Genomic DNA, 27,785 nt, shown 5'->3' with positions numbered 1-27,785 from the left:
GACTTAAAAGAAGCATCCTTATGGAGAACAGTTATGAAGCCAAAATTTCTCAACTTGTCAGCTTTTTAAAAAACCCTCTAATTTAGAGTTACAGTTCTTTTCCTCTTTCTATTTCCAGGTCCCTTGCGGAAGTAACCTCTGAAATACCCTCATGTCTCCAACAAAGAGGACCTAATAGCAATAAGAGCATTGCTAGATCCCCTAATGGTTGCATGAGATCTTGTTGGCGGGGGGGGACGACAAGTTGAAGCCTGTTAAACTTTATAAAACACCAAACATGTTAAAAACCTGATGCAGCAGTAAGAGTTACATGAGAGTATGTATAAGCTTTAGTGCACCTTTACAGACTAGATCCCATACAGAAAGATGAGCATGTGGTCCAGCAAATACTTAATTCCTGCAGTACCACATTTTTGTTGGTTCTTGACATTTTCCAACAAGTTCAAGGAACCTAAAAACACTAGGGAGGGCAAAGGATGATATAGATTCAAGAGTCATGAAAGCTTGGGAGGTGTGTGCTGGTAGGGGGCATTTAAGTTTTGACTAGAAACAAAACCAAGAGTTTGAAGAAGAAGTCTTCCAAAAAAGTTTAAAAGCCTACTTCAGTACCAGATTTGACAATGCTATAGAAGCCATATGTTGCTATTGATTCTTACACCATTAGCATACTAGAAATTAATTTGTCTTCTCAACAGCATTTGATGACTTGTGAACCACAAAATCTGACAAACGTAAACAATTTAAGGACACAGTGAAAATGCTTGTCTTACCAGAGTCGATGCAATGTCTTCCAAATTATTTTCCAGGGCAAGCCATAGTGGAGGATTCCCTTTCTCATCTGGCACAGACATGTCTGCCCCTCTGGTACAAATAGCATCAACCACAAGGGGAAGCTGGTTTTTTATAGCTAGCTGAAGAGCTGTCTCTCCATCCTGAGTTCTGTAATATGCACAGTTGCTGTATAAGGTCTATTGTTACCTCATTAAAAATAGACATTCTGTTGCAACGATTTATTGGCAGACCAATGAGTATCAGCTCTTGATTCATATACTTGGGTTTTAAACTCCTTGGTTTAAAAAAACATGTAGATTAAGACACTTAGGAAGGGCATATCAACACATTTAGTCACTATCCACAAGCTTACTGTGTCTTTTCATTGTTTTTTGCAACAAATTATCACTGCCATAATGTTAAAATTGCTCTATTAATGAACAGCATCAAGATGCTGTTGGGCATGTCTGTCTCCGGTACACTTAGATAACAAGATCTGTTGAAACCAAAGATTGCTTTTTAGGGAAGTTACTGCCAGGGAGCAGAGTCATCCATAATGAACCACTACGTCAGAGAAAAGGTGAACCAGAGGCACTGGATTGACAGGGAGGTTTGGCATTAGTCCAGCCGTGTCACTTGGCCTGTTGACTGGCTCCCACCCATGAGGTGTTTATCTTACATTTCATTATCTTATGTTTCTGGCCATAATGATTTGGAAGAATGTCTTCCAAGGATGAATCAAGTGTAAACCAATGCTAAGTGGTCTTCCCGAGTATGCAGACATTAACAGCTCTAAAGACCCGAGGTGCTTCCATTCCTCTTACTGGGGTGAAAATTTTGAAACCTATTGCTGAAGACTGGATTCTCAGATTTAAGGATTCACACAATTTTGTAAAGTTACTAGACCTGGGCACCTGCACACACAAGTTTCAACAGAGAGCAGATATAGCACTGAAAGAATTTCATGACCCTCTCTCCCCATATCACTACACTGAGTGACTCAAAGTACAAACACCGATAGTAACTAAAAAGTTGAGTTAATGCTAAGGTCATGTTCTAACCCTTATCTTTGGGCAAGCCTCCCTTTGCTATCTGTAGGAAATCTGACATGGATAGAGGATAGTATGTGTTACCAACTTTGTAGGTTGTCCATCAACCATAATTAAAAATATAACAGCTTCTCCCACAATGAGAAACTCCCAATATCTTTGAATTGAGATCAAGAATTTGGCACTTTTTACTCTTGAGCTGTTCATTTAGAGGCAGCTTAATTCAACCACTTTTCCTATGTATTCTTCCAATTCAGAGCTACATCAACAGATATAAAAAATAAAAAAAACCACAAACATCTTACCTGACATTTATATCTGCTTGATGTTCCAGCAAGAAGAGAGCACTCTTGCTATCCTGTCTCTGTATTGCCATATGTAACAGAGTCTGTCCATCTGACATGGTGTCATTGATGGATGCACCAGACCCAAGTAGCTGAGCTGCTATCGTGTGCATGCCTGGAAAGTGACAGCTTGTTAATATTTATCCCTACAGAAACTGAGTTACAATAAGGATCCTCTGTAAAGCTTTACCCATGAAGATATTAGTATCAAGACCTTTCAATTTTTAATATAGTGAAAAAATTAGCCTGAAACTTGCTTCAAATTGAAATGAAAATCTTTATTTTGATATAAAGCAATAGGTAAAACTCAGTCTCTACCTGTAAACCATCACTAGCTAATTTTAACATTAGTACAATTATCTTCACAAGTACGTGAGGTGGTTAATTTTTCATCAGCCACACTTCTAATGCCCCTGTTTAAGGTTGTTTGTCTGTCTTAAATGGAAAGTGGATTTAGTATTCATGAATATTAGAACACTTGGAGCCAGGTATAGCCAGGGGCTTCCAGCATAGCTCTGACGATACTTCTTTAGCTTGACCTTCATCACCATGGCTAGTCTAACTCTAGGCCTCTCCTGATCAGAGGGTGACAACAGCTAAACTGTAATGATTTATGTTGTGAATAAAAATGTAGCTAGAATGAGACCATTGTTTTTCCCTCTAACTGAAGACAGGATTTGAATTTGGCTAAAAAAAAGCTTAGTGCACCAGCTTTACATCTCACTTTGACATTTCATCTTTGGCACTCCTAGAATCCTAAGTGTCCGTCACTATAGTATTTAGGTGCCTAACCTATTGCACTGCCATAGTTCCAGAACCGCACTTAAAAATGCCAAGCTAGAAGAAAGATACATAGAATCTATTTGGCTATCACCCTTTTGCTTTTAAGATAATTAAATTGATCCAAAATAGGACACTCAATATAATGCATAAATATCCCAGCTATTACATGATCTCAAGTGGCTGTGTACCAAAATGTCTGACTGCAAGAAAAATTAAGCATATTGGCTTGTCTTTGATGAAGTTCAGATCTCACTGACAAAGAGCCAGAAAGCTATCTTACAGTACACGGAGGCAACACAAATGAAGTGATGGCTATATACAAGTGTCAGAGCCAGGAGTTATGGACTTGTCGAATTCATTTAAGGGGAAAGTAGCTTTGGAAAAAGAGGAAAGGGAACATATCTACATATCCACCCCTAGATTGAGGAAAGGGTAAGTATTCCTTTTACATGTACAGCACTATGCCTTCCATGTGCCTGAAAAGGGGGGAGGGGGTAGTCTTTCCATCTGCTGGCTCATTACTCTCAGTGTACGAAGCAAGCCAAAAGACAGATCTGTCATGCAAAGTAGATACAGGGCTTTAAAAAGTGGCTATAAACTTAACCCTAAGTGTTCTCTGAACTTTGCACCATGGAACTACAGTGAATTTCCATTAATTCCTCGGATAAACTAAAGGAAATAAAATCTTAAACAAGGTTTCTTAAAAAAAAACCTTCCTCCCCAACAATGAAGAATATACTAAGTCTCTGAAGCCTGGAGTTGGACAGTTACTGTACTATAAGGCCCTTAGTTTTTACCCAAAGTATTCCTCAGTTTTACAAAAGCTGTTTGTTACTGATTTTTCACCCAAATTTTGGGCCACTCGAGTAAATGACAATATTTATTATGTTAAGAAAATCCAATATGTTAGGTTTACTCCCCTTAAAAAATTAGGTTAAGTGTAAATGCAATATAAATGTAAGTGTTAAATAAAAGTTAGTGTAGTGGAAGATATCCGTGCATGTATACGTGCACTATTAATGAACAGTTCAAGAATTAAAACCAGAGCATTAAACTGCTTTTACTTTCAACATGTAGTTCTGTTAGTTTTTTCTTTCTGTCTTCTTGTCCCAATGTTAACCCTGATATTTACTCAGAAAACTGAAATGTTTTGCACCAGTTTTACCCACTTTTCTATCCATTCCTGCAAAGTTTTAAACAAAATGAACAAAAACACGAAGGGCCTTGACTATACAGTAGTTCCATAAACGGAAAAGAGTGATTGTCAATACGGTTCCCCTCCTGACTTGTGTGTAGGATTCACATTAAGTCTCAATTATTTTTCCCACAAAGACTGAGAATTTATAAATCCTTACCAGTCCATAATGCCAGTCCCAATACTGTCTGGTCTCTAGAGTCCTTGAGACTGAAGTCAGGAATGATTTGCAAGTTGTTGGTAGCATGAAGGGCATTAGCTGAAAGACAACACCACAGAATTTGAACCAAGGTTAAAAAAGCGTTCCTGTATTTTTAAGCATCAATCTCAAAACCTGTTTGCTATACTTGGATTTCAACGGACCCAAATGACCAAGTCACTTTTTGGAAGCGTTACAAAAATTTTCCCCAAGTTAAGTAGCTCTTAGGATATTTAAGGGAAATTTGTTGGCAATTCTCAATGCTCGACATCCTTCACCCATAATGTAAAAAATAATATGATGCCAATAACTTTCCAGGATTTTAATCAAGTCCTGCCTCCCAAGGAAGAGCAGAAATATCCATCCACTGTCCTTATGTATTTGCTACAACTAGACATCTAGACGTAAGTCAAAGGTGAGCAAACTACAGCCTGCAGGCCACATTCCTGCCCAGCCCCTGAGGGGGAGGCCGGGCAGGGCAGCAGCATGGCTGTGAGCTCCTGCCAACCTGAGTGGCGTGGTAAGGGGGCGGGGAGGGGTTGGATAAGGGGCAGGGGATCCCGGGGGGCAGTCAGGGGACAGGGAGTGGTTGGATGGGGCAGAGGTTGGGGGGGTGGCAGTTAGAGGTCGGGGCAGTCAGGGGACAGGGAGTGGTTGGATGGGGCAGAGGTTGGGGGGGTGGCAGTTAGAGGTCGGGGCAGTCAGGGAGCAGGGGGGTTGGATAGGGGGTGAGGTCCTGGGGGACGGTTGGGGCAGGAGTACCATGGGGGGCAGTCAGGTGAAAAGGAGCGGGGCGGGGGGGGTTGGATGGGGCAGATAAGGGGCGGGCTCCAGGCTGTTTGGGGAGGCACAGCCTTCCCTACCCGGACCTCCATAAAGTTTTGCAATCCCAAAGTGGCCCTTGGGCCAAAAAGTTTGCAAACCCCTGTGATACGTAGTTACAAAGATCCTAGCCTGGAGTCCTGCCATCCACCTGAACTGAATATTTTTCTTCTTGGTGACACGAGTTTACAATTTTCTATTGTTAGTCTGAAACACGGGGCAAGAAAGAAACTGAAGGAGTCAGTATTTGTGTGGGTGTCTTCCACCTCCCACATTCTAAGTCCAGCCTCCAAGACTACAGATCTATCCTGGCACTCCCTTTACACAGCAGGGGAATATATTAAATTATGGGAAAATACAGAACTAGACATTCCAAAGTTTCAGCTTGTGCTAAACAAGCAACTGAGAAGTTACTCTTGGAAAACAGTGAAACTAAATATAACTCAGCCTACAGGGAGATAGAGAAGACTCATGTAATAGGACTCATAGCTTGCCATGGTATGCAGGTTGCTGTAATCACTCCATCTAGTAGCAGCAGTACAGTTTGAACAAAGGCCCACCTTTTTGCTCCAGTATGACTGACACCACATCAGGGTGGTTATATGCTATAGCCATATGAAGGGGAGTTTGCAGATACACATTCTCTGATGCAGGTGGTGAGGATGCATCCTTCTGACTAGACACTGCTTCTTCAGTCTGGATATTAGGATTGGCTCCTTGTTGTAGAAGCTCTGCCGTAAGATTTGATAGGCCATGCCGACAAGATGTATGCAATGGAGTTTCTCCCTTTAAACAGAAAAAAAAAGGTTTAGGAGTTCTGAAACCAACCGTTAAATCAGGAAGCCCCCCTCAATTAGAATGGTGTACAGCAGCTTCCAAGACTGCTTTCTGTTTATTGTGTACTAGTAAACACTATACTCAACTAGCCTAATTTTAACTGAATTTCAGCATTTCTCAACATGGACTGTTGAAGGCATTATTAGGAGAGACGTGTTAACACATCACTGCAGTATGTAATGCCATGGGAACAGAGCACAATTGTCCGTACACCATAATGTGGTCATCACCACTCTAGCATTCCAGATTTTCATCAATTGGTTTAAAAAACCACCCACACACCACATACAGTATGGTGGGGTTAGTTACACCTGGATTCTGCGTGGCGGGGCGGGGGGGGAGGAGGGCAATAAAATCTACATTTCTCTTACCCATTTGTTTCTATGGTTCACTTTTGCCCCATGGGTTGCCAGGAAGAGAGCAGCTGCCTCATTTCCTGCTCCAGCTGCTCTCTGCAATAAGCAATTTCCTAAAAGGGAATATGAAAATGCATGCAGTGTTAGAGTACTATCCACTGATTTAAAGTTATAATTTGGAACATCTCTAGTATCCTACCCCCAAGAGATTTAGAACTTGGAAGACCTGTAGCAGAGATGCTGCTTATTGAAGGATATGCATGTCTGATCAGCCCCTTCAACATTACATTTGTTTCCAAGCTGCCACTAAAGAATAAGCGACACATTTTGGAAAGGAAGGGAGGACAACTCCAGGACTTGAACAGCATGGAATATTCCTGACTTCATGCACCATCTCAGGATTTTCCACCCATTCTATAAGCCTCCCCCTGTGACAGCATCTAATTCTCATCAGGGAGCATATACATGAACTCCTTTCAAAGTTTTATTTAGCCATTTATGGTTTAAGTTATTTTAGCTTAAGTGTGCAGCTATGAATCTGCATTCTAGACAATATATAGCAGGGTTTAGAGTCACTGTGCCTTCCAAGTCTATCCTCTAAAGATCTTGGACCAATTCTACCCTATTAAGGTTACAATAATAGGGCCTGTGGCACTTCAGACCTCAGTAGAACCAACCGCCCCTTCCCCCCCACCTTACTTTGAAGCAAGATGCTATAGATAAATTCATGGAGGATAGGTCCATCAATGGCTATTAGCCAGGATGGGCATAGAGGGTATCCCTACCCACTGTTTGCCAGAAACTAGGAATGAGCGACAGGGGATGAATCACTTGATGATTACCTGTTCTATTCATTCCCTCTGGGGCACCTGGCACTGGCCACTGTTGGAAGACAGGATACTGGGCTAGATGGACCTTTGGTCTGACCCAGTAAGGCCACTCTTATGTTCTTATTAAACGAGCTTTTATTCTAACTGCTGCATTTGTGATCTGGTCATCCAAACCTTTTGCCTAACTATGAATACAAACCTCTCTTTTACCTGTTACTATGTCAGGTGCATCTGTATTGCTGCCTCGCTGGATTAGTCTTGCTGCAAAGCTATTCTCATCAAAGGAGGTTCCATTTACAACAGGGACATCGTCAAAAGGGTTTATAGACAGGTCAGAAGACACTTTGATATACTGAACTGCAAGCCACAGAGCTGTGCTTCCCTCATGATCCTTCAATTCTAAGTCTAATCTAACAAAAAAAAAGTTAGATTTTTAGATAGCCTCTAAAAAAATTTTAAAGCCCCCCCCCCCCCACACACACTGCACCAAGGAACACCTTCCAAGAATCTGATAAGTAAGACTCCATTAAAAAGAACCACCATTACATAGTTTTATAACCACAACTGCTAAGGTCTTACTAAGACCACTATTCCTTAGACCTGTATTTACAGGCTTTTAAACCCAATGGTGAAATTAAACTGCACAAAGGAAAAAAATTCTGAGGCTACAGTGAAGCCTGTCTTACGACCACTCTAAGATAGTCACTTAAAAGGGGCAGGTTTCTGTTGGAGATATAGCACTAAAGACTCCGTTGTAGATTCTATACACATGTAACTACACATTTTACCTAGAGCATGCATGAAGGGACTGCTCTCCCTAAGGCATCTGAAGGGCCCTATTAGTCTCCCAAGGTTAATGGGAGTCACTCCCCATAGAGTTGAACTGGACCCAAGAAGGATTTCAGACTAGCTATTTCAAGAGCTTGATAATTGCTCATCCATTTTGCAATTCTAGTTCAGAGTAGTACTGCTTTATTTTACCTACCCCCAAAGACATTGCTGTGCACTTCACTTCTTTGCAAACTAAGGTAGTATTAGAGGGGGAAAAAGCTTTTTTGCCTCCTCTATACCAAGCCAGAAGACCAACTTCCTTAGCAATACAAGTTTCCATTTGAAACTTTGTAATAGCTAGCTCTTATATAGCTCTTATCAGTAGACCTCCATAACGCCTTCCAGAAGGAGGTCAGTAAGAATATCCCCATTTTTACAGATGGGGAAAATGAAGGCACAGAAAAGGTGAAGTGACTTGCCTAAGGTCACCCAGCAACAAAGCTAGAAATAGAACCAAAGTGTCATAGGCCTCATTACCTCATGCAGACTTGCACAATTTCGCATCCAGAGAATCTGGCATCTAAGGAATGCTGAATGGCTGGGATTATTGTTTAACAAAAGAAATAGCTTACAGCTATACATTCCTCTCCACTGTATGATGTGGTTTGGAGTACCCTATTCAAATTAAAACCTAAAAAATAAACAGACTTACTGTTTGCACTGGAGAAGCTGACTGAATACAGGATCATTCCTAACAACAATTGATGCATGTAATGGGGTCCTGCAGAGAGAGAGAGAGTCAGCTACAGTTAGGAAGACATTTTTCTGACATCAAAATCTAATTTCACATTTCCATACAAGTTTGGAGACTCAGGTCAGACTTTGCTCCTCCAGCACCTGCCCACTGACTTTCAAAGTCAAAGGGCAAGTACAAATATGTCTCAACAGAAAAGAGGTACCAGAAGCCTGTTTGGATTGGTGAAGACCCAAGCAGTTTAGCTCTGTCAATCTTAGGCAGCACCCTGAAGATTTAACTTCCCCTAATGGTAAATTTGGGTCTTTCAGACTGTTACCTTAGTCCATTTCCTAGTACTCAGATCTAGCAGTCTTGCACATTCCACAGCCTACTACTGTTCTTTGATATGACATTTGTTACCTTACCAAAAGAAAGCTTCAAAATGTTTTTGCATATAGGACTCAAAAGTGTGGCTGTGCCCAGAGTACCTAGCAAAAACTGTATCTTTGTTAGCAAGCTAAGCTGATATCCAGGGGATCCCAAACACTTTGTGACAACTGTTTGATGTTTTGTCTCACCTCTTATTTCCATTGCTTAACTATATATTGCTGATAGTCAGTAAAGTGTACAATTGTTCTCCATGTATTTCACCAGCCAGTTCCCCACTTCACCTCCTTTCCAAGGCATTGCCTCCAGTTCAGTAATGCCTGACAGAAGAATGCTACTTACTAAAATACCACTGTCTACCAGTGAGATGAGGGTATCTGCAGGTCTCCCATTGAAATAATCCAGCTTGATCTTTGAGACATCTCCTGGTCTATTCCCTTGAAGGTACAGAGCCTTCTCAGTAAGCTGCAGCACACTGATTAGATAGACATGGTTACCAAAGCTAGACACTGCTACCAATATATTCACCTTCCTTTGCAGTCTTGCATGTTTGGATTGGCTCCAGCCTGTAAGAGGGACTCTGCAATCTGTGCCATCTCTGACATCACATCTGGCAAGTGCTTCTTGGGGCTATACGATGCAACAAGGTGTAGAGGAGTCTCCTGGTCTCCCAGCGTAGCAGCATTCACACGGGCACCATTTTTAATGAGAAAATTGGCAGCAAACTTATCTCCTTTTGGGACGGGCAAAAGGGAGAGATTACACATCTGATTTTAAGATTCATTATATGCTCTACATAAGCTATTTTCAGCAGGTTGCAATCTGTGTTAGTTCCATAGGCATCATGAAATGTGTTCTTGTATAAAAGTGCTGCTTGATATTAAGTTCCTCCCTGCTAGAAGCCAACAGCTGCAATGTACACTGTAAAGCTTATGTCAGGCTGGCCCCTCCAAAAGATACTAAGGGGGAAAATGTAAGGGGCTTCCTTAGAAAGCTAGTGTTTGCTACCGGAAGGTTAACTTAAGTCTGTTTGAACTAGAATGTAATTACTTGGCCAAAACATTTTAGGGTATACTGGAGCGGGTTCCTTAGTGCCTATGCCAAAATTGTGTCGTGTCAGTTAGAGAAAAAGGTTCTTCTCCCCATTGTCCTGCTATGGCAATGATCCTTTATGGAGTCATAGGACAACAGCAACAGATAGGAGTGGTTTACACAAGTTAAAGTTTGTTATATAAAGCAATAGGAAAGTCTCATTCTAGCTATTCTTAAGCTTTTCAGAGTGTAAGTCTGTATGACAGGCTATAGCTATACGTCATTTCGGTTCACACTTCCCTCTAGTTCAGAAGCTATCAGTCTGGGTGACACCGACAGGTATCAGAGGCTGCTAGCATCATGTTGCTAAACTGGAGAGAGTCTGGGTATGTGGAACAGCTTGAGCCACTACTCTAGTTATTTAAGGTATTTACATTACACTGTAGTGCCTACAGAAATCAGGGCCCTATCATGGTAGGTACTGTACCTAAACATTTTAAGAGATTTCCTGCCCAAAGAATTTAAAAACTGCCCAGACAAGCCAGAGAAAAGTAGTATCCCCATTTTACAGAGAGATGAAGTAACTTTCCACAGTCAGAGACTATTTGTGTGAGACCTGGGAATTGACCCATAAATACCAGGTCCCAGTCCAGTGCCTTAAAACCATCCTTCCTTCCCCTGCCATGTTTGGTTAAGTACAAGAATGCACTTCCAGAAGTTACTTGTCTTTAAAAACATTTTTCCTCTGCATGCTTCTAAAAAAGGTTCACAGGTAGCAGTTTTGATATGGCAGCAAATCTTACATCAGCAGCTTTGTATGCTCTCTTTATAGTTAAGGTCCCATTAAAAAAGTGTAATTTTTCAGGAATCTGAGTAACTTCCCTCTCAGTCAGGAGAAGTTAGGCTGATCCTGGAAATAAAGTCAGATCATTGGTTTGACTCACAGTCTGTTCCACCAGAACACAACTAAAGTCAAACAGGATGCTATAGTAATACAAATAAAACAGTAACTACTTGATTGCATGTTCAAGTACCAGGAAGTAGTCAACTGCAAGACTGAAAGATCGGTTTCAAAGTAACTGGCAAGAAAATACAATTTAAGTATTCATGTTTAAATGCTAAAATTAAGAAGTTTGACAGTGGTGAAGCCCTGAGAGAGTTACCCTTCTGCAAGGTTTACACGTGGGAAGGCAGCATTTAATAAAACCACAAAAAGCCAGTTCCTAGAAGGCCTTGGCAGTGGGAGTCAAGAGTAATCAGCTCTCTTGCAAGTCATGCTTGGCATTTCCTAGGATCATGCCTCCCCGCCATGCTCTACTGGTAGAGTTAGTGTGACTAGCCTTAGGTTAATTGCAGTTAGCTAATGAAGGAGCTTTGCTTGGCCTTTTGAGCTCCTAAACTTCAGATGTAGATAAGCTGTTTATACGAAAACTGAGAAACATCCTTGTGGGAAGCATTAATTTACTGTTCACCAAGTGAACACGCAAGCAGCAACAGCAGCATCCTACTGCAGCCAGTCAAAGCAAAGAAATAATGACTGCAACAACAAAAGGCTAAGTAACATACAATGAGGTCACTAGGGTTTATACTGGAGACTCATGCAGCCCTATCTGGTCAGGAAAGATGTAAGCCAAGAAGGTGTTTCTCTATTCTTAAGCCTCCTGAGCATTACTGCCATGGCAACTGCTTCCTACTGGGTTCTGTGAATACTCACACTATCTGCTTTCCTTCTTCTCGTGTTGATAGCAGCTCAAGAGTCTTCAAGTACCAATGATACTTTATTGCCCACTGGAACTTGAAGTTAGTCACCTATACAAACATCTTCCTACTATTGACTGTCATAAAAGACTAGGGTCCTCCTCTGACCAGCTGATTGGGGGGCAGGCCACTACTGTCTGCAGGAAGGGTGAGAAGCTACTCTCCCTATTAGCTATGCAATCCTGAAAGGGGGGTGGTGGGGGAGGGAGAAAATAAAACAAATTAAAAAAATAGGGAAGAGACTCTTCTCACCTCTCCTAGATATATCTGCATGAGCTATTGAGGTTTTAGCCAGTCTAAACAACTTAGTAGGCACTGAGAGTCACTTCTCCATTAAATGGAATTAGGATTTGAACATCCAGGTTTGGAATTCTCTGCCCCCTCAACCCCACCCCACTATTTCTAGGACAACACCAAAGTAGTTTGTATGAGAAACTAGCAGTTTCATTTCAGTTGCCAACCCAGCAAGCAAGGTGTTTACTTCCAAAAAGAATCCTTTTCATGAAGCTTAATGTTGTCATTTTATTCATGTTCATATATTTATATGAACCTAAGTCTGGGACTTCAGCTGCCTTCTTTTGCCAAGGAACTTTTGAAACTAAAATTGAGTCATTGGCAGAAGATATTAAGAGATGCATTAAAAAAAAAAAGCAAACACACACCAGTCTCAATTAGGATATACTTACTACTGGAAAAAGTTGCAAAAGCAAGTTACCATTACAGTATAGGATAACTTTTGTATTCAATATCCTTACCTCTTTGGATGGCTTTGTGTAACAGACTCCAGCCTTTCTTGTCCACCATATCCACATCAGCCTTGTAATTGACCAGTGTGGTTGCAATACTTTCCAATCTTCGAGAGAGGGCTAAATCTAAAGCAAGGTCTCCATTGTGATCCAGTTCATTGAGCTTCCCAGGCAGCTACCAAAAAAACCCACACACAAACAAAAAAAACACCCCACAATTTAGTGGGCTGACAAATATATGCAGGGGAGCATTCAGAATATGCAACTTAAAGTTGCATATTGGATAACGATGATTACTGTTAAAGGAAAGTTTCAATGTAACAAACGCTAGTACTATATCAAATTAAATCTCTTTAGAGACTTATCTTACATACACAGAGTAAACAAAGAGACTATCTTGAGACTGAATTAAAGAACAACTGAGAGCAAGTCCTCTCTAATTGGAAAGCTGATCCTGAAGTTAGTTTTGAAACAATTAATTAGTTTTGAAATTTGGTCTTCAAGTTTATGAGAAGGCAGAATCTGTCCCTCAGGGATTCTCTACTGGTCAGAGCTGTATAAGTGGAGATACTGAATTAGATTTTCAACAGCTCTCAAGCCATACATTTATACTGAATCACATAAGGAAACTAATGTGTTTTGTGACTTCAGAAGAGACTTAGCAGTACATGTTATTTCTTCAGAGGTAATGGTTTCAAAGAAAGTGGCAAATATACAATAGAAAGAAACTGAGCAAGCATTTAAAAAAATTAACTAAAAGGTAGGTCACACTATTACCATAGTCATAATGGCAAGAAAAATACAAGTTATATTATCGTGTAAAGGATATTAAAGGTACTGGATTTATACTGGTTTTGTCCATGGATGTCATTTCAACACCTGTAGCTGAAGTGCTTGTATCATGCCAGACAAGCACACTCCATCCTCATTCCTATTAATACATGGTATTTTTATACAGCACTTTGCAAACATTACCTAGTGAATTCAGTACCTTTGAGATAGGTAGCTAAACATTATGTGCTTTCTAAACAACTCTCAGTATGTTTCTTTTCTTAACACTTCTATGATTTCCTTCACAGTATGTCACTCTCCAGTCCTTCAATTCAAGTTGACAGTTAAAATGCCCAAGCACAAACCTAGCAAAGAAAAATAAGTCTAGTTCACTCCATTTCAAACAGATACAGTAAAGCTCACCATACCTGTGAATCCATTTCAATAAGATACAGGAAAACAACATCTTCTCTCTCCACTTTAATAGCTTTATGTAAAGGATATTCAGTCTTGGATTTGAACATTTTATACAACAGCTGAGCACTCATACTGCTGAAGTCTTCTTTCCGCAAGTCATCCTGTGAGTAACAAGAAGAAATCAAAGTGAAATTGGCTTGTTTCCATATTGATGCTCGTACTTTGTATTAAGCAGCGTTTTGGTTGTTTGCCCTTCACAGTAATGTAGTACGGAACGCTGAAGATAACTGATTTCAACGCTCCATTTGGCTCTGCTTTGGAGAGGTGTGTGACATGTACAAAGGGCTCACGGGAATTGTCTTAACAGATTTCTGCCATCCAGTGGTAATCCAACAAGTCTGTAAATCTGGGAAGAGATAGTTGTGAATGTTCTGATTTTACATCTACCTACTTTGAAATTTCAACTATTAGTTCTAATGGAAGTTGCTTAAATTCGCACACTTACAGAAAGACCTAAAAATGCATTTTTAAATCCTCCTTCTGAGAAATAAGGGCACTTTATAAAAAAAAAACACACACCAAAACATGTAAAGGTATTACAGATTGAACTAGTAAGAGTTCCACAATTGTTAGAGGCCTTCCTCCAAAAAGTTTGTCTGCTTAAGACAGCCTTTGCACACCTATCTAGTGGAGCATAGTTTGCTACTTCACACTTCCCATCTACTCACACAATTGTAAAACACTCATTTTTCCAAAGTAGATAATGAATGAACATCACTCCTTTTCTGTATTTAATATTTGGAGAAAGTATATACCCTGAAATCTAAATACCAGAAGGTCTTTCTAGTAACTGGGACTATTCTAAAGACACAGGTCCATTTGGCCACTGAAGAATGATGGTTTTCATGGAGAGATTCGGATCCTGCCCTCAGGATTGATAAGCAAGTCTATTTACTTGAAAGCAGAGGTGAACAGTTCACTTTTGGAAAGTAATAGTGAACAGCCCAGTGTGTTCTAGGATGAAAGAAGTGCCACCCTGAAGCTCAGATAATATTATGTATCAAGAGTTGCTCTTTGTTTCTGGCCCATAAATGCTGCCAACAGCTGTACTGCATGGTTAAATACAAAAGCCTTCAGCATCTAAGGTAGTGAAGATTAACCTCTGCCAAAAATGCACTCACTATTGATGGTATTTTCAGACAGAAAATAAAAATCCAGATAAATCTGATTTCCAGAAGTTACACTGAAGGTTACTGTAAGTCTTGTAAATCCATATATAGGAGCCTGCTGTTAGCAGATAAAATAAGACTTCCAGTTATGAACAATCCTTTGTCACTTGGTTAGACAAACTTTCATAACCTGACCTTGGAGAGAAGAAAAGTAGAAGTTTGTATATCAAAAATGCAAAATTGCCTAGAACTCCTGTGTTGGAAAAGAAATTGGAAGCTAAGTATGTAGCTTTTTATGGCTTGGCTACTACTTCTGATGGCAATTTTAAGAGGGGAAATCTGTTTATGTAAAAGCAAGAATCCCAAATTCCCCACAGTCCAACGATGGGCAAATCTCAGACTGTTCAGAATTCGCTATACTTATACCAGTCTGAACTGGTGGGACCCATTAAACTTGGCTGAAAACTGAATCTTGCTGGAAAGCCATTTCAATAGCTAGCTTCTTGCCATAGTTTCATTTCTACTAAATCAGTTTCAGCACTTTTGATCCCAGAAGAGAACAGGCACAGGAAGATAAAAACTGGACAGAATTTTTTGGGTTGCTTTCTACAAACGGTCAAACTTTCAGGGAAGAGGTTTGGTTGAAAACAAAGGCACAAAGAGGGTCCGTCTCCTCTCTTCCCCTTCTCCCCCACAACAAGGTATGCCTGTTCCAGGGAGGCACTGGATGTGATAAAGAGGCAATCTTTTCCGAGACAGAAAAGCAAGTCTTAAAACAGTGTGGGTTTGGATCCATTAACACAGTACTAGCATTTAATGCTATTATGAAGTTTGAAAGTGGTATAGATCAATACAATCCAACACTAAAATTTAAAGTTTCAAATCTTTACAAAGTTTTTCAGCCTACAGGCTATTCTTTCCCATGTCCCGTCTATTACAGTACTTACCCAGTGACTAGCTATTATTTCAGCACAGTAGTTCAATAAAGTGCTAGCATTTAGCTCCTCCGCAGTCTGATAGAAACGAATGCAGTTCCTGACGTTTACTAGTGACATGACTCCTTTTTCACACCTGCCAGAATGAAAAAATGGAGTTTGCATCAGTTATCAGGAAAGAAAGATTTTTCCTGAAAGGTCAGATTCCCGTTTCCAACAAAAGCTGGTCATTCAGATACAGGAACATCTGAAGGCTAGCAGTGAAGCAATGTCACGTTTACCAGTACTATACAAATTCTTGTTATTTATACAACTGCCTCCTTAGAAAAGCTTCAACAGAAATGGCTTTATGAAACGGACCAACCTAGAGACTCCCATAATAGTGTATTTCACAGCACTGTGGAGAGAGCAGCATGTTAAAGAGTTCCCTCCAAAGTAAGGGAGGGCACCCTCAATCTTCCCATTGAGGTAGGCTGAAATACATTTGCTGTTGTAAGGACAGTAGTTGCAACAGTCTCACATCACCGAGTTTGACACCCAGTGGACCTGCTCCAGCTTTCACACTTAAGAATGAACACTGTAAAAGGTACTGTAAAATGCAGATTTGTGAGGAAGACAGGAAAGTGAAGACTTATCCTTGGGAAGAGGTCATTCCCTTCACACTTTTTGGGCGTACAAGAACATGCATGTTTGCAAATCCTACAAACTTACAAAATAGCATGTTGTATACACCAAGGAGACTGAAAGTAGTTTTCACATAGTCAAGAGATCTAGTTATTTTGGACCCACCATTAATGGCTATCAGCATACTTGTATAATTATACCATTGCCTCCCATCAGTTACTGAAAGTTTACCTAGCAAAATGGAGAAGCATGGTAGAAGACACCAGAAAGTACCTGCAGTTCTGCTAAGGCTGTAGTAAGACACTGGATATCAATCATTAGTATACTGGATTTTTTTAGTACTATAAAAAACCCAATTACAATAAAAGGCTTAAATGTTTAAAATTTTGGCTTGTGTTCGCCACAATGAAGAAAAAGTGCCAAGATGAGGTTAAGTGCTAGACTTAAGACACCACTCAGTAACAGGGCCAAAAGCAATGGAAGATCACTAGGTACAAACTGCAGTTTGTTAATTGACAGGATATACGACTTGGAAGTTAGATCAGGGAAGATTGCTCCTGTGGATTGAGCCAGTGATCTCTGTTTTCCAGGAAAATGTTCACCGTATGCTGCCAATGCCTGCTAGCAGGTTAAAAAAAAAAAAGGAAGAAACTGAGAGGCCATTTCAGCAATAACTGACAGAAGTCCAGAATAAGACGATGCTTTATTTACTGACCTTTAGGGTCATTTCATAAGGAAGGTCCAGACCTCTTTATATAGTCTTTGGAAGAGTGGGTGAGGAACAACATTAATCCCTGTGGTCATTTTGCCCTGCCTCCCTCCTACTCTCCATTCTCCCCAAGCATGTCATTTAGCAATATTATTTTTAGTTTTAAAAATCTGAAGAAATTTATAATTAAGAGGATGACCCAAACTTGGCATTTAAAATAGCCAATATGTTCAAGATATATTGCTACTATTGATAAGGTTGCATTTTCATTTTAGCCAGTCACTGAACCAGCAGAAAGAAAAAAAAAAAAGAGCTAGAGTGAAGCTTTCATGTCTAGTAACTCAAAAGCCATTTCTTGTCAATACTGTAAAAGATTTGCTTTGTTATAGGAAAAAAATGTCAGGAAAGGTAACTAACTCAACAGTAACACTCACTCAGGTTTTCTAGTCATGTCACATTAGAGGCGTGGGCTTATGGGTAATTGGTGAGTTGGGGGAATATACAGGAATAGTTCACTCTTTAATCAAGGGAGTGGCTTGTGTAACTGTGTAAGGACAAGCTTGATTTTTCTGCTTATGACCAGCTGAAATTCTTGTTCTACAATTTAAAAACAAAATCATTTTCTTTTAATTATACCTCTCATCTTAACTCACACCCATGAGTTATATCTGCTAGCAATAGAATGTAATGTAACAGTTATTTACATTAGCACAAATAGATTTCCAAGAGCCTGGCTAATTAGAGCCCAGCCACAACATTCTAGAAGCTTGAACGTATTCACAGCAACTTGCCTTTCCCTGAGGAGTTGTAGTTGAAACCGATTAGCTAATTTCATCAGTTCTGTCAAGAATACATCATCTTCTCTCAGTTCTAGCTCATCTGTGTAGATCCAACGCAACATTGCCATGGTCACCTCAGGGTCAGCATCTGGTGAAAAAATGTGACCAGGTGAAAAATCCAGCTACTTAAGTCTCCAATATTTGCAGTTCAACAGAAATCACTGTAATTTTACCACCCAAAATCAAGTGTTTCTAAAAGGACACAATAGGTCTGTTGTCATACCATCTATCTTAGACCTCCAACTATGCAGGGAAAAGGTAGGTCAACAGTGACCTGAGGGATCAAAGAAAACCCAAGGTGCTGTAAGCAGTGTTATTGCAAGTCAGAAGGTGGCACACTTCCTTCCTTGTCAGTACTGATCCAACTCAATGTTATGTGATACTATCGCTCAAAGTTACCCTATTAAGACAGCAGTTGACCTTACTGCACGAGAGCCAACATCTCTTCTCTAAAAGAGGATATTAGCCCTGATGTCCTAGTCAAATTCCAACATGAATAATTACTTTCTGCCAACTTATGTCCCCACATGGCAGTTTCACTTGTATAAATTGCTCTTCCTGCCCCATACTGTGCTATAGTGTTGCTGCATGCTATTAATAGCTGCTTATTACCACCCAGAGGTGGTTGCAGCTATTCTTATATCTAGTTTACAATGCTGTTTGTGATCCTTCCATAAGAAAGGTGCTTGAGAAAGGCAAGATATTTTAATTTATCTTTAAATGGTTAGATTAGTAGAAGACATTTGATTTAAATTTCTTAACTCTGCAGGACTCTTACAGTGCGTGCACTCCAGTATATGAAACCCATTGCCACAAGAGGCCAGAGGTATCAATTCTTGTAACACTGCAAACTGCTACCTATTCTAAAAAGAGTTGTAATAGGAAGCTGTCTAAGCTAGGTTTAAACTTGCTCCCGATAACAAGACATTAATACAGGTGTAGACAGGAGCTTGATGAGTAGTAACATGCATGCCCTCATAATTGGAGCAATAAAGATACTATTAGCAATGTTCCATCAACTGAGTGGCTTTTAAAAAAAATAGGCAAGACACTTAATAAATTACTTCTGTGTTGAATAAGCAAATGTTTTAAAAATCAGGTTTGTTGGGCATAAGTAGGGAAATCCCAGAGTTTCCATACAGTGTTAAGATTTTCACATAGGATGTTTTAAATAGATGTATCCTGTAGACCCAAGTCGTATTTACAGGCCATGCATTAAGTATTCTTCCAGATGCCACCTGGTACAGAACTCTCTAAGCAACAGCGCTCTGTGCCAGAACAGTAAGGTAAACACCTCAAGCAGAACAGGCCAAGCTATTTTAAAGTAGCTGAAGACACAAGGAGGATGAGGTAATGTATCTTTTCATGGACCAGCTTCTGCTGGAGAGAGACAAGCTTTTGAGCTGAGAGAGAAGCTTTCAGTCTTACACAGAACTGCGTAAGTTCAAAAGCTTCTCTCTATCACCAACAGAAGCTGGTCCATAAAAAGGTATTATCTCATCCACCTTGTGTCTCTAACATCCTGGGACCAACAAAGCAAGCAGCTAGCGAGTAAGTTTTATACAGCTCTTTAGTTTGGACATTGTCATTTAGCATCTCCTTTTCCAAAAAAGGAAAACCTAAACTATGTTTAAGCCTCAATATTTCATCTTGAGGTTTTACAGATATTTACCATATAGACTATGGAACTGTACTATTAGACAAGTTCAGTAGGCTTTTATGAAATTTAACCAATAGACTCAGAAACAGATGAGAGACTAATTTCACATGCACATTCCAACCATTGGGTGCATAAGTCTCTCTCTCGCTCTCAAAGACAGACTAACAAAGATTCTGGATCACCTAGTGTAATAGTCCTAATGAGCATCATGACCATGTACAATTGACTCAAGACACTTAATAAAGAGGACTCTGTCCAGAGGGAAAGCGCTTCCTTTTATTACAGTTTCAACTTAAATGTTAACTGGATATTCCGTATTTGAATGTTACAATTCTTGAAGTGAGGATACAAAACTGCTATGCCTTAATCTCTCAGTGGCTAAATTTGAGACTTCCCAATAAAGTGTTAACGCAAGTTATCCTAACATTTTGTATCAGGAGCTTTGGAACACTAGCACTAAGGTTCTCACAACCAGAAGTACAGTAACTGGCATGAAGAGCAGTTTATGTAATACAATATCTTCCGACCTATTTCTTGGCATCAGTGATCTTCGGGCTGTTTGAATAGCAGGAAGGTGTGGTAACTTTTCTGAAGTGAAGCTTCTGCAAAGAAGCTTATTTGCTATGGCTTGCTTCTTCCCAAAATATGGATTGTTTCTAGGATTCATGATTAATCAAAGGCTTTGATAGCAGTGCCTGAAGTTTAGTCTTGCAGACTGACAAGCCATACTTTAAATTTTTCTCTCATTTCCATCTGCAAGTTGCTCTTGCTCAAAGGATAAAATTATCCTTTCTTCTACTAGATCAGGTTGGGGCCAAGACATCCTGGTAAGAAGTGCACAAACTTTTCTAAACAGCCGTCAGGGACCACCATGGCAACAGAACAGAGGAACTATGTACAATCCCTGAACCAAGGTACTATCTTTAACAGGTAAGATTAGTTCAATAGATGTGGTATCATTCTAGTCACATCTACTCATACTGTGAAATGGACGCTGCCCAGCCTTCCCTTAAGTTTCAGTTCTCTAGAGAGTTTATCAAAGTTTTCATCCAGTTAGTAAGCTAGAAGTTAAGAAAATTACTTACTCAGTCCAGCATTGAATATGAAGCACTTTTCATCATGAAAAAGCTACATTTAAGAAAGCTTGTGTCAGTTGGCAATTCCAAGACTTGCGTTGATTGTACCAGTGTTGCTGAAAAGTGGTTTCATGCAACACTGTCACTGAGCATCACAAAGAGGTAGTCAAACAAGTTTCTAGTGTTTTGATGAAACACCTAAAAACCTGCTTGATCAATATTAGTCCTTCAGATATTGAAAGCAAAACAGCAGAGGAAGGAAGTTTTCAAGGAGCTAATTCCCAATGTTCACTCTCAGCCCTGGTCTACACTAGGACTTTAGGTCAAATTTAGCAGCATTAAATCTATGTAAACCTGCACCCGTCCACACGATGAAGCCCTTTATTTCGACTTAAAGGGCTCTTAAAATAGATTTCCTTACTCCACCCCGACAAGTGGATTAGCGCTTAAATCGGCCTTGCTGGCTCGAATTTGGGGTACTGTGGATGCAATTCGACGGTATTGGCCTCCGGGAGATATCCCAGAGTGCTCCATTGTGACCGCACTGGACAGCACTCTCAACTCAGATGCACGATTGTTTGCCGTTGCTCTGACGCAGGGAGGGGCGATTGAGGACACGGCTTACAGGGTTGGCTTCAGGGAGCTAAAATCAACAAAGGGGGTGGCTTTACATCAAGGAGTATTTCAGGCAGGACTTCACGGAGGATTCCAATAAGAAATGGTGCACCTAAGTTATTGTTCTTATTGGAACAAGGAGGTTAGCCTGGCCTCTGATACATGGCTAGATTTACCTCGCTGCACCTTCTCTGTGAGTGACTGCAGTGTGACCTAGAGGAATGAGTTCCCTAGAGAGGGGAGGGGGGGAAGCAAATGAGTACAAAACAAGTCTGGTCTATTTCTTGTTTTGATCCACTCCATCTATCTTTTACATCTTTGGCTGGCAGCAGACGGTGCAGAAGGACTGCATGCCATCCACATCTCATGGCTGCTCGGCAGAAGATGGTACAGTACGACTGCTAGCAATCTGTATCGCCTGCCTGCTCACCATAAGACGGTTCAATAGGACTGACTGCAGGACTAAAGAGAATGACCTGGTCAAGTCACTCCAAATTTAGTCCCTGTGCCCAGGTCTGCCCAGGCGCACCCAGCCAACGTGGCCAGGAGCACCTCGGACACGACGAGGACGGCTACCAGTCGTATTGCACCGTCTGCTGCCAGAAGACAATGGGTTGCTGCTACAGTGTAGCAATGCCATACCACGTCTGCCAGCACCCAGGAGACATACGGTGACGGTTACCTGAGCAGGCTCCATGCTTGCCGTGGTATGGCGTCTGCACAGGTAATTCAGGAAAAAAGGCGCAAAACGATTGTCTGCCCTTCCTTTCACGGAGAGAGGGAGGGAGGGAAGGGGGGCCTGACGATATGTACCCAGAACCACCCACGACAATGTTTTAGCCCCATCAGGCATTGGGATCTCAACCCAGAATTCCAATGGACAGCGGAGACTGCGGGAACTGTGGGATAGCCACCCACAGTGCAAGGCTCCGGAAGTCGACGCTAGCCTTGGTACTGTGGAAGCACTCTGCCGAGTTAATGCACTTAGAGCATTTTCTGTGGGGACACACACTCGAATATATAAAACCGATTTCTAAAAAACCGACTTCTATAAATTCGACCTTATTCCGTAGTGTAGACATACCCTCAGAGGTATTATAAGTAGTACCCCGTCACTGTACAAGCACATGAAATGAAAAGCCTGCTATATCCAGCATTAAACTCAGAAATGTTATTGTGAATGGCAAGGTGATTACTCCCTTTTTAACCAGAACTAGGGAGAGTGCATCTCAGAGAAAATTCACAAGCCATTTGGGTTGAGCAGTAAGTGCTGTTTTTGCAGCCTGGGTAAGCTATTTGACCATAGGTCTCTAAAGACAATGTGCAAGGGCACACGTCCTCAAAGATATCAAACAGGCTAAATTCATAGAATACTTTAAGCAAAGGAGTAATCTGGCTCTTTCAGACAGCTTTGTTTCACCCCACCCCCGCACTATATTTAATTCCCTATCAAGAAAGGGAGTGAATCACTGCACTTACCTTCCACATCATTAAAATGGAGAGGATGGGTTATTGATTTAACTAACATTAAATTTGCAAGTCTGTTACAGAGAGTCTAAGCTTCATAATTAATGGAAAAAAACTCTGTAGTCAGAATAGTATTGTGAATGATGAGATGTAACCTTTTCCCAAAGGGCCTTTTCATTAGTTGTTTCACAGACATTCAAAGCATCACACACCGACAAGCAGCAACTAACCTGACAGATCCAGTTCCTCAGTTGACACTAGGCTGGCTAGACTCCAAGTCTCACTGCGGGCTGCCAACACAAATTTGTGAGCTCTGATGTGCTTGTCCCCAACCTTTATCTTCAGATCACTGATAGATGAAAAAGCACACATGTATATACAAACATACCCCTTGTGCTTAGGCACTTATGGACTCTGCATCTCTCAAATATCTACAATGTAATAACATTTAAGTATCTAATTTTACACTGAATTGTTTACTATTAGGTAAAAGTCTCTTGCATTAATATATTAAAGGCAAAACAGTAGGTTCATTCTTTCAACGAGTTAAGAAAGAAATTTTCAAGAGTAACCCAACTGTTATCACCACAAGGAAAATGCAAGCTCAGCCCTGTGATGAACGTTCATTAAAAAAATATATTCATTCAGTAAGTAGTTCATACAGCACAGACCAACATCAGTAATTGACAAGATGGGGAGTGTGTAGACCCACAATTCAGCCCAGAGACAGGCTCAGGCAAGATTAAAGGACTATCAAAGCACATCTGACAGAACAGTCAACCTGTATAAAAGTAAAAACCCAGAAATACCCCATTTCCAGTACAGCTGCTGTCAGGGAACACTGATCGCACAGATCATTTTTAGTCAGAGCATTCTTTTTATTCAGAAACAGTACACAGACTGATCATTTTCCTCCATCTAACATTATATAGTTAAGGTGTTATGTTCTTAAACACGTTGGATTATTTTTCATCCACTTGTTCTTGCTAACTAAAGCTATATACTTTAACCTTCACCACCATTACTCCCCACCCCACCCCAAAACAAACAAAGCCTTACTTGGGAACTTAAATGCTTATTCCCAAAAGAAACCATTTCTTTTTGGAGCTAATATTTGGACCACTACCCTATTCCTATTTAAAAAAGGCTATGAAATCCTGAACACTCAAAGCAGAGCAGATCTAGGTTCGGATTCTTTTTTGTGTATCAGTGCTTTCATACAAACTCTTTTGGCTATCACACTTGCATAAATTTGTACAATATACATGGCAAGATATAATGAAGACTACTTTGCAAATTTGATTCTACTAGTTTCCCCATATTGTCTTTAAAAAAAACCCACAACACACACAAAAAACACCTCCCCTCCCAAAAAAAAAAAACCGGCAAGGAATGCTCTCTCAGGATCACCCAAGTCTCAGATAAGAGACTATCTACCAAGTGCCAGCAAAGCGCACTAGAGGGATGTGATTTGTGAAGTGCTCTAACTGCCCCGTGTAAATCCTGTTGGCTCCCTCTAAAAGGGTATTTTCACATTAAATGGTCAAATTAGATACCATTTACGGAGGGCCAGAGGACACCAGCAGGGTCAATGGCGGGGTAAAACGGGGGCAGGGGGGCGGGGAAGAACAGTTAAAGCACACCACATTCAGGTGCTTTACAAAAATCATACTCCTTTTGCATTGCTATGCCATACAGACAAGCCTAAAGAGAGATGGTTGGTTTTAAGAACACTTTGTAAAAATAAAGCAGGTGTTATCTGAACAAAAAGAAGAGACGCCAGCATCAAACTTCACACAGTAAGTTCCCCATTAAATTATCCTGAAGCATACCATGTTTGAAGACAACTGGTTGATTAGATTTAGCTTTGTCACCAAAATTGGCAGGAAAAAAAAAATAAGACAGGCTGATACTATACTTAATTTTAGCCACACCAAAAAAAGCCACATACTAAGTACAGACAGTCTCTCCCCCTTAGAGCTCAGAATCTGAAATAGCTGGTGAGGAAGAGATTTACAGTTTCATCAATATAGCTTCTATTTCCAGGATGCATTTCTTACCTATACTGTTCCTGCTCATAAAGCTCAGCTACAATGGTGAGAAGTCGACTGATGAAGGAGTCACTGGCATTCTCTTTGTTAGACTGGGCAGCCAACAGAGTACACCTCCTCTCTGTATCGGCTAGCTTCTTCTGCAGTTTTACATACTCCTGGCGGAGAAGCATTAGGTGCTTCTCCAATTTGGCCACCTCCTCTGCAAAATAGAAACATGCAGTTCAGTTGAAAGGCTGAACAAAAGCCTTAATACACTTCTTTTGGAAATTCTGTGATACCATCCCCTCCCCCAATTTACTATTTCTATTTCAGCAAATCTGTTCGCCTTAATTTGCTCACTAGCATTATCTACCTGTAATCATCACTAAACTCTCATTTTTATACGGCTGGTCAAATGGAAGTTTACCAGTCATGCCCTGTCCCTTAGAGTGAATGCTTACACCAGAGGTTCTCAAACTGTGGTCAGCAGACCACTGCTCCATTCAGGTGGTCTGGGGATAGTTCCTTCTAAGGTGCGTGCCTGAGTGGCTGCAAACAAGAGAATGAAGGGCCACCCACCTAATTAGCGGAACCACACAGGCGTGACTCCACTAATTAGGTGCCTGGACCCTGGAGAAGACATGTAAGATGAGGTGGTGGCCTTGTGGGGGAAAATAGGGGATAGGTGGGAGACGGTGAGGGGAATTTGGGACATGCAGGGCTGTGGCAGCCAGAGAAAAGAGGCAACTTTCCCCAGCTCCAGGGCTGCGGCTGCCGGCCCTCCTTCCCAGCCCCAGCGTGGGGCTGCTGTGGCAGGGGAGAGGGCACACCCATCGCACTAGAAAGTTAAGACTACTAATATTAAAATATGAGTTGTGTGCTTTTATTTGTAGAACAAAAAAGTTAAGTGTTCTTTTAATATAGTGCTTTTATCCAAAGCACTTTACAATAGTTATCCAACAGTACAAACATTTGGAAAGATTAAGTGGTCCACTGAGACCCTCACCAACTTTCAAGTGGTCCATGGGGAAAAAAAAAATTGAGAACCACTGGCCTACACAGTGTTATACCAATTTAATGGTAATACCAGGGTGGATAAAAATGCTTTTTTTAAAATCAATTTTTATTTAAGTCGGAAGTTTTTGATAAAATGCTTTTAAAGGAAGACACCTATCTAAAGATAGTTTTAGATCAAGATACATTATATAGCTCAAAGATAGCTCATTATGGAATAGGGATTATAAATCCTAATTCTAGAGTAGGAGACTGTATATTCATGTAATGTTTATATGTTTTGTAAAGGAGTTCCAATAGTTCATGGATTAGGGACCTAATCTTATGGGGTTCCAGGAGCTTCTGTATAGATTTAGGCTAATCCTTCTATCTACCCAATGGGACTCAGTGCTCAGTCTAGAAGGTACCATCCGAGATGCTTAGTTTTGCAGTTCTCAAAAACGGTGGATGTGTGTCTCCAAAGATAACATGCTTGTTAACAGCAAAAATATTTTTAAAATATAAAGAGATGAGAAATAAGACCTCAACCCTATTTTCCCTCTGCAAATTTGTGTACAGTCAGTCCCTGACCTCTCTCTGAAAGTGCAAATTTTCAAAAAGTTCAATGAATTGTTGGGGGTGGAATAGATCTCGACAAGGGGAAGGAGTCTGGAGATAAATGTGAGAAGGGAGGGACAGGAAGCAGAAACAGAAGTGAAACTGTTTGAGCAGCATATTCCAGAAGTCTTGAGGTCTTTCTGAGCGTAGCCTTCATTGACTGGAGGAGATCTACAATACCTTTCTCTCATGAGAAGGGAAAAATCTATCATGGCAGCAGGTTGTAAGAGACCCCCAGTTTGTGTCTCATCTATCTCCGAGTTGTGAAGAATATGTATTAAGGTTATAACAACCAACAAGAATGCACTTTTATGTAGAAATCCATGCTTAAATAGAGTCTTCCTGACTAGTGATTTAAATCAAATTAATTTAAATCAAATCCACCCTGAGTAACACTTTCCAAACCAATAGTTCAATTGGTTAAACACTAATTAGACAAAATCCCAACAAGCTTAAAAAAACAAAACAAAACTATACCACATCTTTTATAGACAGAAAGCAAAAGCAGACATTTGAAATTTTTGCAAGTCTGATGCTCTGGGGAGCACTGGGGTTAGTACAAGCTCAGTTTGATCACTTCTCCCCTACTGGGGATTAGTGGTTCAAACCTTCCCCTTATCTCCCCCCCCAAAAGCCAAAGATCTAGATGTTTCTACTGCAGCCACCATGATATGAGACTAAAAAAGGCTCAATAGTACCTCTCTTCAGGATCCCACAATCAATCATGCTGAGGGAGTATTGCACAAAAACAGAAGTCACTAAAAGATGCATATATCCCACTTTAAAACTTCTCCAGTGTTACTATCACCTAATTGCCTAGGAACAGAAGGCCGAAATTTTGTTCCCTGCCTGTCAGCTATTATAATTTAACTTAACAGAAGTCCCATCTCCCAGCCTGGGCAAAATGGAGGAGTTAGATTGTGAATGTGCCTATATCCAGAAAGAAAAGGAGTACTTGTGGCACCTTAGAGACTAATCAATTTATTTGAGCATAAGTTCCACAGTATGCATCCGATGAAGTGAGCTGTAGCTCACGAAAGGTTATGATCAAATAAATTGGTTAGTCTCTAAGGTGCCACAAGTTCTCCTTTTCTTTTTGCAAATACAGACTAACACAGCTGTTACTCTGAAATACATCCAGAAAGTTTCTAGCTAAGGCCATTTTTTTAATGGGATTCTGTATTTTTAAGACCATGTATGTTGTTTCTGGAATTAAAAAGACTACTATGTCTCTTCCATATCT

The 27,785-nt window shown here is 40.5% G+C and overlaps 1 protein-coding gene across 4 annotated transcripts in view; it reads right to left on the bottom strand.

Annotated features, from left to right (window-relative positions):
• Nucleotides 1-27,785, bottom strand: part of ANKFY1 (ankyrin repeat and FYVE domain containing 1) — a 58,007-nt gene that overhangs the window by 18,624 nt on the left and 11,598 nt on the right. For 3 of the 4 annotated variants that reach the window (XR_013348306.1, XM_077836998.1, XM_077837000.1), the window contains exons 2-15: nucleotides 24,959-25,151; nucleotides 23,129-23,247; nucleotides 18,033-18,168; nucleotides 15,921-16,044; nucleotides 13,816-13,965; nucleotides 12,626-12,791; nucleotides 9,609-9,813; nucleotides 8,670-8,738; nucleotides 7,397-7,596; nucleotides 6,372-6,469; nucleotides 5,724-5,949; nucleotides 4,303-4,401; nucleotides 2,126-2,279; nucleotides 771-939 (exon numbers count right to left, since the gene is read on the bottom strand). Coding sequence is in view for 3 of the 4 variants with exons in the window: in XM_077836998.1 (XP_077693124.1) it covers nucleotides 771-939; nucleotides 2,126-2,279; nucleotides 4,303-4,401; nucleotides 5,724-5,949; nucleotides 6,372-6,469; nucleotides 7,397-7,596; nucleotides 8,670-8,738; nucleotides 9,609-9,813; nucleotides 12,626-12,791; nucleotides 13,816-13,965; nucleotides 15,921-16,044; nucleotides 18,033-18,168; nucleotides 23,129-23,247; nucleotides 24,959-25,151 (2,108 nt within the window). In the remaining variant the exon portion in view is untranslated. Of the gene's footprint in view, nucleotides 1-770; nucleotides 940-2,125; nucleotides 2,280-4,302; nucleotides 4,402-5,723; nucleotides 5,950-6,371; nucleotides 6,470-7,396; nucleotides 7,597-8,669; nucleotides 8,739-9,608; nucleotides 9,814-12,625; nucleotides 12,792-13,815; nucleotides 13,966-15,920; nucleotides 16,045-18,032; nucleotides 18,169-23,128; nucleotides 23,248-24,958; nucleotides 25,152-26,722; nucleotides 26,745-27,785 lie in introns of those variants that run through there. The other variant, XM_077836999.1, reaches the window with a different exon arrangement.

This window comes from Eretmochelys imbricata, chromosome 17, assembly GCF_965152235.1.
Source record: "Eretmochelys imbricata isolate rEreImb1 chromosome 17, rEreImb1.hap1, whole genome shotgun sequence".
Classification (NCBI taxonomy): Eukaryota; Metazoa; Chordata; order Testudines; family Cheloniidae; genus Eretmochelys; species Eretmochelys imbricata.
Note: the sequence above shows the minus strand (reverse complement) of the source record. Positions and strands in the feature narration are given on the sequence as shown.